This window comes from Salvelinus fontinalis, chromosome 1 (genome assembly GCF_029448725.1).
Source record: "Salvelinus fontinalis isolate EN_2023a chromosome 1, ASM2944872v1, whole genome shotgun sequence".
Classification (NCBI taxonomy): Eukaryota; Metazoa; Chordata; class Actinopteri; order Salmoniformes; family Salmonidae; genus Salvelinus; species Salvelinus fontinalis.
This window is the reverse complement of record NC_074665.1, coordinates 52209311-52221924: the sequence shown is the minus strand read 5'-3', so window position 1 is coordinate 52221924 and position 12614 is coordinate 52209311. Positions and strand designations below refer to the sequence as shown.

General features: G+C 38.3%; 1 protein-coding gene across 1 annotated transcript; it reads right to left on the bottom strand.

Annotated features, from left to right (window-relative positions):
• Positions 1-38: 38 nt before the first annotated feature.
• Positions 39-12362, bottom strand: LOC129857491 (max-interacting protein 1-like). The gene is made up of 6 exons (XM_055925803.1): positions 12004-12362; positions 10263-10365; positions 9455-9484; positions 7162-7276; positions 5498-5669; positions 39-1875 (listed from the first exon to the last, which is right to left on the bottom strand). Exons 1-6 carry the CDS (start codon positions 12224-12226, stop codon positions 1712-1714), a joined length of 807 nt encoding a protein of 268 aa, XP_055781778.1. The 5' UTR covers positions 12227-12362; the 3' UTR covers positions 39-1711.
• Positions 12363-12614: the final 252 nt, after the last annotated feature.

Below are 12614 nucleotides of genomic sequence, written 5' to 3'. Positions count from 1 at the left end.
TTGGATACCACAATAACAAGGAATAACGGAACACTGTATAGGTACATATGGTGGTAGAGGTTTATTGATCAAGTTTTCAAGGGACCATTACCATGAACCACACAAAATAGTAGCAGGGGACCAGCAATATATTCTTTGTAAAAGTCACCTTTGATGGCTGATTTAGCACAGGAGAGTGTTCAGAGACACTTTCTTAGTCCAAGTCTTTTTCAAAATGCATTTGACAAATTACCCAAAACTGACATTGAATAAATTCCTGGAACTAAGAAACCTGTGCAAGAGTCAATTTAGCCACGTTAAGACACAGTTGGTGGTGATAATCTTTTTAGTTGTACCACAAAAATATGGGTATGGTCATAAGATGAAATGTCCAATTTGGTTAGTGGAATAGTCTTGCAGTGTGGTTTTTGTAGACAAATACTCAAAATATACAGCTTCAGGGTTTTAACTTTGGAATGCTTCTCAACTACAATACAAAAAATAAGTTACTAAATGACGATGTGATTCAAAACTCAAATTACATTCTGCCATGTGCTATTGTTCATGCTACAAAGACATGAGCTCTCAAAATGGGTCAATCCAAAGCACATGACAATACAATTGAAAGTTACATTCAATACACATGCACCATTACTTTTTAGTTCCAACTTTTACAGCCATTTTATCTTACCATTGATTACTATTTGTAATTAATACATCTATTGAAGTTGCATACAAAACAAGCAAGTGGTGTTGGACGGACAAAATTGTGTGCCAAAAACAGCCAACTTAAGAGTTGACATAACTGTCAATAAGTGTTATTGCTTCAGAATTGTGCTTGGGAAGTGCGGGATAGCTTATAGCTGCCTACCGTGTACAAACAATATTACTTTTGAAATCTCAAGGGGGATTGATGTCAATCATCTCACAAAAGAGGCCACTGAGTGATACTTTTAGCCTGTCCTGTACCATTGCACTAGCTTTTGTCTGGGATAACTTGTCAAACAATGCTCAGTTCAAAACCACAACAGACTTAACTTTACATTTGTCAACACATCTAAATAATAATTCAAGTGTGACCAAGACATACAGTACAACACAATAAATATTGGAAAAATAAATACTACATTTCTCAATTATATTCTAATAAATTAGGAATAACATTGGTGACTTGTGTCAAAGATTTCAGGTGTAATTGTGGTTTATTCAACCTGTAGGTACCGTATTAGAGAACCGGTTTGGAGTGCAGATATATAAGCGCGACTGACCTGCTTGGTGATTGATGAGAATAGTTTTTTTATTAGAGGGTCATCTGCTAGAGGTTTCCAAAGTGGGGGGGAAAGTGGCACTGGTGAGCTTCTGGCTGGTTTTGTGGTTTTTGTGCTGGTTTTAGGAGGATACAGGTAACATTAGACTGTAAGTGCAGTCGCCCACATCAGTGGCAAGATTTACAGTTGTTGTAGTAGGATTAGTCCACTTTAAAACTGCAGGTGGGGTTTAGCTTTAAACTACTGGTTCTTGGGAGGAGAAGGCTAGTTTAGACTGCAGGTGGTTGATTTTTAGGCTGATTAATAAGAGTGGTCCAGTTTTAAACTTCAAGAGGAATTGAACTTCAGGCTGGTTCTTTGTACAGTACCAGTTATAGACTGCAGGTGGAGTGGAGTTTTAGGCTGGTTCTTAGTAGAAGGCCAGTTTAGACTGCAGCTGTGGATGAGGAGCTTCAGGCTGGTTCTTAGGAGGAAAAGGTCTGTTTAAGACTGCAGGTGGAGTAGCCCTCGTCGCTGGCCAAGCTCTGCCGACTGCTGTGGTCATCCAAGTCACTGCAGCCACTGGTGCTGATACTGTCCAACTCTCCATGGGAGAACTCAGTGCTTTCCACGTCCACCTCGATCTCTTCTACAGAAATTGGGGTGAGATACATTTTTTATTATGATCATCCCACACTTAGTAATCAGATAATCTTATTGATTGACAACTAATGCTTGATGACACCAAATGCTACATTATAGACTGTAACAAATGTAAATTATATTTACTGGTTTGAAATGGAACTGAACCAAACATTTTCTTAGTATAATATACAGTGCCTTCAGTAACTATTCATACCCCTTGACTTATTCCACATTTTGTGTTACAGACTGAATTCAAAAAGGGTTACATTGATTTTGTAGGTTAGCCTGCCCTCTTGTGGATTCATGAATAACTACATGTATGAAACATATTTCTCTACATAAATTAAGTCTAAAGGCCACCGCATGCTTCCCATCCGAAACAGTTCGGAACAGTTTCTGCGTATATTATGATGACATTTTGTGACATTTTTCTTAATTTTGGTCTTCACCAAAGGATCTCTCTGTACTTTGCTCCATTTGTCTTTCCCTCGATCCTGACTAGTATCCCAGTCCCTGCTGCTGAAAAACATCCCCACAGCATGATGCTGCCACCACCATGCTTCAACGTAGGGATGGTGCCAGGTTTCCTCCAGACGTGACGCTTGGCATTCAGGCCAAAGAGTTCAATCTTGGTTTCATCAGACCAGAGAATCTTGTTTCTCGTGCATTTTAGAATCTTGTTTCTCGTGCATTTTACTGAGGAGTGGCTTCCGCCACTCTACCATAAAGGCCTGATTGGTGGGGTGCTGCAAAGATGGTTGTTCTTCTGGAAGGTTCTCCCATCTCCACAGAAGAACTTTGGAGCTCTGTCAGAGGTACCATCGGGTACTTGATCACCTCCCTGACAAAGGCCCTTCTCCCCGGTTTACTCAGTTTGGCCGGGAGACCAGCTCTAGGAAGAGTCTTGGTGGTTCCAAACTTCTTCCATTTAAGAAAGATGGAGGCCACTCTGTTCTTGGGTACCTTCAATGTTGCAGATATTTTTTGGTATTTTTCTGTGCCTCAACACAATCCTGTCTTGGTGCTCTACGGACAATTCCTTCGACCTCATGGCTTGGTTTTTGCTCTGACATGTACTGTGAACTGTGCGACCTTATATAGACAGGTGTGTGTCTTTTCAAATCATGTCCAATCAATTGAATTTACCACAGGTGGACTCCAATCAAGTTGTAGAAACACCTCAAGGATGATCAATGGAAACAGGATGCACCTGAGCTCAATTTCGAGTCTCATAGCGAAGGGTCTGAATACTTATGTAAATAAGGTGTTTCTGTTTTTTATTTATAATGCATTCTCAAAAAGAATATTAAAACCTGTTTTCGCTTTGTTATTATGGAGTATTGTGTGTAGATTGATGAGCATTTTTTATTGATTTAATCCATTTTAGAATAAGGCTGTAATGTAACAAAATGTGGAAAAAGTCAAGGGGTCTGAATACTTTCCGAATGCACTGTACATGTACATATTACATTATCTCGACTATCCCGTACCCCTGCACATTGAGTTGGTAGCGGTACCCCTTGTATATATCCTCGTTATTGTTATTTTTATTGTGCTACTATTTTTCCTTATGTATATTCAGCAAATTTTTCTTATTAACTTTTTAAAAACTGGTTATGGCTCGTAAGTAAGCCTTTCACAGTAAGGTCGGCGCATGTGATAAATACAATTTATTTGAACAATAGGGATTGTTCAATGAAGTGTTTGTTGATAATGAGACACATCATTGTAATGCAATTTCTTTACATGAGAAATACTGCACCAAACATCTAAGTTAGATTTGAAATTTCACTACTAAGACCTCGGGCAAAAACGTCAATATTACTGACAGATTTCTTGAGTTATCTTAGATTAATCCTGACTATTTTGAGGAAGTGTACAGTGCCTTAAAAAAATATGCACTTCCCTTGACTTTTCCCCCATTTTTTTGGTGATACAGCCTGAATTCAAAATGGATTCAATTGATTTTGAAATAAAGAAATATCTAATTTCCATAAGTATTCACACCCCTTAGTCAATATTTTGTAGATGCATACCTTCTGGGTATGTCTCTATGTGCTTTCCACACCTGGATTGGGCATAATTTACCCATTATTCTTTTCAAAATTCTTCAAGTTCTGTCAAATTGGTTGTTGATCATTGCTAGACAACCATTTTCAGGTCTTGCCATATATTTTCATTTAGATTTAAGTCAAAACTGTAACTCGGCCACTCAGGAACAGTCACTGTCTTCTTGGTAAGCAACTCCAATGTAGATGGACTTGTGTGTGGCGCAGTGGTCTAAGGCACTGCATTTCAGTGCAAGATGTGTCACTACAGTCCCTGGTTCAAATCCAGGCTGTATCACATCCGGCCGTGATTGGGAGTTGCATAGGGCGGCACACAATTGGCCCAGCATCATCCAGGTTTGGCCGGGGTAGGCCGTCATTGTAAATAATAATTTGTTATTAACTGACTTGCCTAGTTAAATAAAGGTTAAAAAAAAACATGTAAATTAAATAAATTGTCCTGCTGAAAAGTGAATTAATATCCCGGTGCTGGTGGAAAGCAGACTGAACCAGGTTTTCCTCTAGGATTGTGCCTGTGCTTAGCTCCATTCTGTAAAAACAAATGTATCCTGAAAAACTCCCTAGTCCTTAACGATTACAAGGACACCCATAACATGATGCAGCCACCACTATGCTTGAAAATATGGAGAGTGGTACTCAGTATTGTGTTGTATTGGATTTGCCCCAAACATAACACTTTGTATTCAGGACAAAAAGTTAATTGCTTTGCCACATTTTTTGCATTATTACTTTAGTGCCTCGTTGCAAACAGGATGCATGTTTTGGAATATTTGTATTCTGTACAGGCTTCCTTCTATTCCCTCCGTCAGTTAGGTTAGTATTGTAGAGTAACTACAATATTGTTGATCCATCATCAGTTTTCTCCTATCACAGCCATTAAACTCTGTAACTGTTTTAAAGTCACCGTTGACCTCATGTTGAAATCCCTGAGCCGTTTCCTTCCTCTCCGGTAACTGAGTTAGGAACGACACTTGTATCTTTGTAGTGATTGGGTGTATTGACACGCCATCCAAAGTGTAATTAATAACTTCACCATGCTCAAATTAATATTCAATGTCTGTTTTGTATGTTGACCTATGTACCACCCTTCTTTGTGAGGCATTGGAAAACCTCCCTGATCTTTGTGGTTGAATCTGTCTTTGAAATTCACTGCTCGACTGAGGGACCTTACATATAATTCTATGGGTATGAGGTAGTCAATCAAAAATCATTTTAAACACTATTATTGCACACAGAGTGAGTCCATGCACGTTATTATGTGAGTTAAGCACATTTTTACTAATGAAGTTATTTAGGCTTGCCATAATATTTCAGCTTTGAATTTTTATGAATTTGTAAAAATCGCAAAAACATAATTCCACTTTGACATTATGGGGTATTGTGTGTAGGCCTATGACCAAATAAATCTCAATGTAATCAATTTTAAATTCAGGTTGTAACACAACATAATGTGGAAAAAGTAAAGGGGTCTGAATATTTTCTGAAGGCACTGTAACATTGCCACTGTCAGCCGAAATATGCTGGGAGTAACTAAGCTCTGTGGAATGGTTGGCTCACCTTGGTCCGAGTGTTCTAAGGCCAAAGGGGAACCTACGCTGTCCATACGAACTCTGTCCCTGTCTCCGCCTCCAGGGGTCTGCAGGTGGACCAGCTGCCTCTGCAGGTGCCTCTGCTCACGCTCCAGGCTCTCCAGCTGGTGCTGACTCCTCCGGTCCATCTCCTCTAGTTTCTACACACAAACAGAGGAGAGTTAATCAACCTTAGAATTTTTTGGTATTTTATGGTGGTGGAAAAAGTATTCAATTGTCATACTTGAGTAAAAGTAAAGATACCTTAATAGAAAATTACTCAAGTAAAAGTGTAAGTAACCCAGTAAAATACTACTGAGTGAAAGTCTAAAAGTATTTGGTTTTAAATATACTTAAATATCAAAAGTAAATGGAATTGCTAAAAGTAAAAGTATAAATCATTTAAAATTCTTTATATTAAGCAAACCAGACGGCACAATATATATATATTTTTTTAATTTATGGATAGCCAGGGGCACAATTGAACACTCAGACATCATTTACAAATGAAGCATTTGTGTTTAGTGAGTCTACCAGATCAGAGGCAGTAGGGATGACCAAGGATGTTTTCTTGATAAGTGCGTGAATTGAACCATTTTTCTGTCAAAATGTAACGAGTACTTTTGGGTGTCAGGGAAAATGTATGGAGTAAAAAGTACATTATTTTGGGGGGGAATGTAGTGAAGTAAAAGTAAAAGTTGTCAAAATATAAATAGTAAAGTACAGATACCCCCAAAACGACTTAAGTATTTTTACTTAAGTACTTTACACCACTGGTATTTTATGAATAATAATTGCATATAAATAAATTGTGTAGGATAAGGAGCAGCTATTTATCACATTTTGTGATCACATCTGCACATAGTATGACAAAGATATTCAGTTTTACTGTACAAATTATAGAATCTTCAACAGCTGCCATTTGCAAACATATTTAAAATCGAATCATGTTTTTATTTTTGTTTTACAAATTCTGCCCATTCAAGATTGAGGGACAGACTGTGTGTGTTCTTCTGAGCCTGAATAATTATATGTGAATTTATCCACATCAGACCAGGCTAAAAATACCAACAGATCCAAACAGCTGTAGTGGCAAAGTAATTCCTGACATTTTTGTACAATGGCCAAATGTAGAGCTGGATTTGCTGCTTGCAGGAAAACAAGGGCAACGGCTGGGTTGGTTCAGGCTAAGCATACAAGTCACACTTTCTTTCACTTTTTATTTTCTTTCTGAAACACAGCAATGTACCAAACATTTCTCAGATCAATTGGACATTTTTTTCAAAGTTCACAAGGGGGTGACAAATAGGTCCCAGACTATATCTACACCTGGATAAAATGGGAAAATTCAAGCTTTCTAACCAATCATGTTTGATAAATCAGTTATACCCATTAAAGGTATATCCTCATTTCTGTTGCATTTGCTTGAGTTTCCAGGCCCACAAGTGTGCAGCCAGGAATAGCAAGTGATTTGTAGGCTGAGGAAGTAGACCACATTGTGTTTGTGTGCCGCAGTGCTGTGGCAGGTCATGGGAGCACACAGCTTCTCTATCCATATGCAAGGGGCTTCCATTGAACCATTCACTATTCACCAAATCCCATAACACCATGGTCCCCATGACACCACCACGGTGGCATTGTTGACTACAGTACCTTAATGTGCCCCTTGGCCTTGTTGAGCAACCCCAGGGTAGTGTGCCGACTGCAGTCTGGTCCCAGTGGGATCAGTGTCTTCAACCTCTCCAAACACAGGCGGAGATGTGCTCGTCTAAGAGGGCGAAGAAACAACAGACTACTCTTTAGTGAAACCAATAATAGGAATCTCTACATCCAGACGAAATTCCTGGATTTGAATGACATGATCCCGCTCCACATCGATTGATGAATATCTTTGGACGTAATTAGTTATTGATCTGGTTATTATACTGAACAAAAATACAAACACAACATGCAACAATTTTAACGATTTTACTAAGTTACAGTTCACATGAGGAAATCATTTAATTTAAATACATTCACTAAGCCCTATTCTATGGATTTCACATGACTGGGAAAACACATACATTTTGCATCTGTTGGTCACAGTTACCTTAAAAAAAATGGGCCTCACAATGGGCCTCAGGATTTCATCACGGTATTTTTGTGCATTCAAATTGCCATTGGTAAAATGCAATTGTGTTTATTGTCTGTAGTTTATGCTTGCCCATACCATAACCCCACAGCCACCATGGGGCACTCTGTTCACAACGTTGACATCAGCAAAACCCTCGCCCACACGACGCCATACACATGGTCTACGGTTCTGAAGCCGGTTGGACGTAATGCCAAATTCTCTAAAACGACGTTAGAGGTGGCTTATGGTAGAGAAATTAACATTAAATTATCTGGCAACAGCTCTGGTAGACATTCCTGCAGTCAGCATGCCAATTGCACGCTACCTGAAAACTTGAGACGTCTGTGCCATTGTGTTGTGTGACAAAACTGCACATTTTAGGGTGGCCTTTTAAATCTCCCCAACTTCTTAATATGCAACACCTATCAGGTGGATGGATTATCTTGCCAAAGGGAAAATGCTCACTAACAGGGATGTAAACAAATCTGTGCACAACATTTGAGAAAAATGTGTTTTTTGTGCATATGGAACATTTCTGGGATCATTTATTTCAGCTCATGAAACATGGTACCAACACTTTACATGTTGCATTTCTATTTTTGTTCAGTATAGTAATAGATTGACCTACAAAAGCAGACCATTTATGTTATTTTCCATTTTGTTGGATAGAAAGATTTAATAGTCTGGGCCCAGAGCTGCTGAGGTCAGCCAAACTGACAGGCATACAGACAATCTTGTTTTAAGGTCATGGCCTTTGCTCCATAAGAACTGAACATTCTAGTGTCTAGAAAACCCCTGTGTAGTGCAATCTGAGATTAAGCTATTATCATCCAGAGGCCTGGGCCTTCCCTCTTCTGTGTTCAATGATGATTCCCACACTGGCAGCTCTCTACATATTAGCTCTCATCACTGCACAGAAAAGCATCGTTTACGGGGAGGGAAGCACACTGTCTGAAACAAGCAGTTCCAGTTCCAACTGTGAAAACATTGTATGGTTGTCTTCCAAGAACAACCTGTACTGGACTGCACTCCCTGATTTGCCTTGCAAAACAGACATCTCTGTTCTACCACCAGGATGCTAGCATGCTAATGTACAAACAAACTTGAAATTGTGAAGGTGTTGATAAAATAAGTCCAGCTGTAAAATATGCCGCTTTATTAGCCAGTATTACATTTTCAAATTCTGGGTCAATATATTTAGAATAACATCAGGATATGCTAAATAAATCTAGCCTTCACAGTATTTTGGATTATCAGCTTGAAGTTCCATTTTGAAAAGACAGTTGGAGATAAAGTCCCCGGATATAACGATTTGCCACACCACATAACATGTTACGAAATTTGCAGCATAACAACATCCCTGTATACGTATTTATTATGGATCCCCATTCGCTGCTGCACTCTTCCTAGGGTTCAGCAAAATTAGGCAGTTATACATATTTTTTGAAACATTAAAATACATTCACAACAGATTTCACAACATATTAAGTGTTACTTGTGTACTATCAAACCATGTATCAGTCTGCACAGTTGAATGATTATGTGGATATGATGTTTGATATGCACCAAGACAGGTTATGCACCATCAGATAAATTAGGCCTATATCTCTTTGACTAATTAATTATTGTGTAACTCAAGTGTTTTACACCATGTTACACAGTTATGGACCAAATCACAGTCGGGTGGGGAATCAGAGTAGAGAAGAAAATGGTAGATGAGTGCACATTCAGTACTTGCAGAGATCTTCAATTGATCAACAATAACTACTGTCAATGGAAATACTCGCAATGGCCTCTAACACAGAATGACAGTCACAACCCCTTCTGACTCACCTATTTTTTTCCAGCTCATTGTGTGCTGATCTGGGTGTAAAACAAAATGGACAGATTATAGACCATAGACTTAGATAGACATTGCATCATTGTATATATGTTATTATGGCATCTGTGAGAGCATGGGCAGTGCCATTGAGGCCATTTACATTTTGAAGTTGTCCATTTTCTTCTACTACATCTATGAGTTAGCAAACAAACTGAAACGGTGCATACTACCACCTAGAGTGTGCTGTTTGAACAGGTATAAGGCCAAGGTTTGCGGTTTACTGCCAGCTGCAGTTATGGAATGTTTGCTCACAAGTATAAATCATTGGCTGATCCCTCCTGATGACCCGGATGGAATCATGTGATCCTTTCTTAACCCATAGGACAACCCACCCAGTTTACTACTTCAAAATGGTGACAGTGGCGCTGCCCATGCTAAAACTGGCTTTTGGGCACTAGATTCTTCTATCTATTTCTATGTTATAGACAGAAATCTAAGGACAAGATATATGTTAACAATAATCTTTATAAAATACTAGTTTGACAGTTTCTGTCTTGGTGTACTTTGTTTCTTCCAAGTCCAATAATGAAGAAGGGGTAAAAACGAAATGTTATCAAATCAAAATGTATTGGTCATGTCCAAATATTTGCAGGTGTTACAGCAGATGCAGTGAAATGCTTATGTTACTCCAACAGTGCAGTAAACTGTCTCGTCAATACAATACAAATACACAAATAATCAAAGAGTGAGCATGCAACTGTAATAACATGGGTATTTGTAATATCACAGTTATAAATAATTTTGACAAGATTAATTTACCTGTTGTGAATATTGTCAATTTTCTTATTCTTTAATTTCCGTTGTCTCTGATAATGCTTGTTCTGAGTTGCAGGGCATGTTGAGGCATATCCATGTTCACATTCTGTTGATGAAATGTATATTTTTAACACATTAGGCCTTACATTATAAATCTGTAATTTCTGTCAGACAAATACTTTTTTTGTTTTGGTCTGTAACATTTGTGACAATAAGCTAGTCCCAAAACAACAGGGAATGAATAAACATCTCATATAGCCTACCACTCCCTCCTGTCTATATGCTGCAGCTTCCAATAATCTTACAATGTTGGCAAACAGTAATGTAGTCATACTGTTGATTATTGTAAAAAAATATATATATAAAGAAAAAAGTTGTATTTTTAAGTTTAGTAAAACTTGGGGAAATGCTTATAGCTTCACCCAACACTGTCTTTTACTTTCTCAACAGTATGGTTTATTGGTTTATTGGAAAATACCAACAAACCTTTTTCAAGACATAGGCCTATTCATTCATTACCAATTTTGAAATCTCACTTAGTAGGATATATTAGGCTACATTAGACAATAAAATGCATATAGAAAACTATAATATGTAAAATAGGCGAACATAGGCTATACACGTTTTTACCTATTTCTAAGTATAATAAAATGTCCAATATGAGATTGATGACAACAGAATTGTTTTAATGTGATATATTTTTTGATCTAATCCTAAATTGTGTATACACCTACAAATCCCACAGAATACATGTGACGTCAAAGTTTAACCTGGGTTTGATTGGGTATCTGCAAGGACTCTAGACGGGAACATGGGTTTAGTCCAATCAAAACGGACAATTTTGCTCCATGTGGAAACCATGTGAGCAACAGTGAAGATACGAGGAAGCGCAATTGATTGAAATAAAGAAAGAATAGGGCTGGCATTATAGAGCTTCTCCATTCAGCCTCTGCACAACATGCCGACTTTTCAACAATTTTTTAAAAGGGTTTATTTGCCTCATTTCACAGTTGGACGGTCTGAGATAAATAAGCATAGGCCTACGAATTATTTGCTTTTCTTCGGCCTGCAGGCGTCCATAACCACTGCCAGAAATGTAATGAAAACCTATGCTCAGTGTTGAGTAGGCTAGGCTAGGTTTAAAAATAAGGTGAGTGAGAGTTTGATAAATCGACAAGCTTATTATGTAGCCTAAATATTTTAATAAGTAGCCTACATTTTATGAAGACATAGCTCAAAGGAAGACAGTCCAACGCACACAGGGCAACCTTCATGGATACCATTAGGATATGTTTAGTTTAGACATATTCATGTCTAAGAAAATGAATTAATGGGGCCATAGTCAAGTTTCATCCAATTGAAAAATGCGCACTTGAATAGCCATTTAAATTATGCTACCATTCGTAGAAAATGCCATAACGGGTGAGAGCATAATTCTGTCACGGGTTTGCTTTTGATCATGGATTGTTTTTTTTGTAGGCTATATCTCATTCATAAACCAATCAAAATATGTTCAGTCCAAGTGATTCATTTGAAAAACTTACTGGCATTATCTCAACAAATGTGCATTGGCAGAATAGGTTGAAATATTAGGCCCATTCACAATCAGACAAATGGAAGCAGGGGAGTCAGACAGTTGCCTCTCATGTTTACGCGTCTTTTGTCGCCCTAACCATCTCGGTCCATTGTTGTCTGCCTTGGCGAGTCTGCCTCTGAAATCACCAGAATAGCCTACATTACTTACTTCCGTTGTTCTTTTCATTGTTCTCAATGTAATTTGCTGCATCCAGCAACACCTGAACGTTTTTCATAAAAGTGTCGATTTGGTCCATTGCGGAACATTCGGAATATAGAATGTCGGAATATCCAGACATATCGCTAAAATCCTGTTGGTCCATGGACGCACCCGACTCCAAAAGGATCTCGTCTGATTTCAACTCGATCTGCTGTCTCATATATTTAACCATTTTATTTTATGAGAACTGCCAGCAGTCTGAATTTGGTCTCCTTGTCCAAACTGTGCAATGTGCAGAGTGAGGAAGATACTGCAATGAACTGGAGTAGATGGAATTGTGCAGTCCTTGAGCCACTTGCCCTAGTTGGCGGTTAATCCCTCCCACCAACGCATGCACATTGCATTCACCATAGTCAACTGTATGCAAGCCTTGTCTTCAACATATTGCAGGAAAGCAACATGTATATATATATATATGTATAGTTTTACACAGCACCACATCAGTATTCACAATATAGCTAATCCTGATTATAACTCCCCAAAATGGACTGAACTTTTGGCTCACATAATGTGTAATGCATGAATGTAATTTGTTTTAGACTAGTTTAAATAATTTCTCT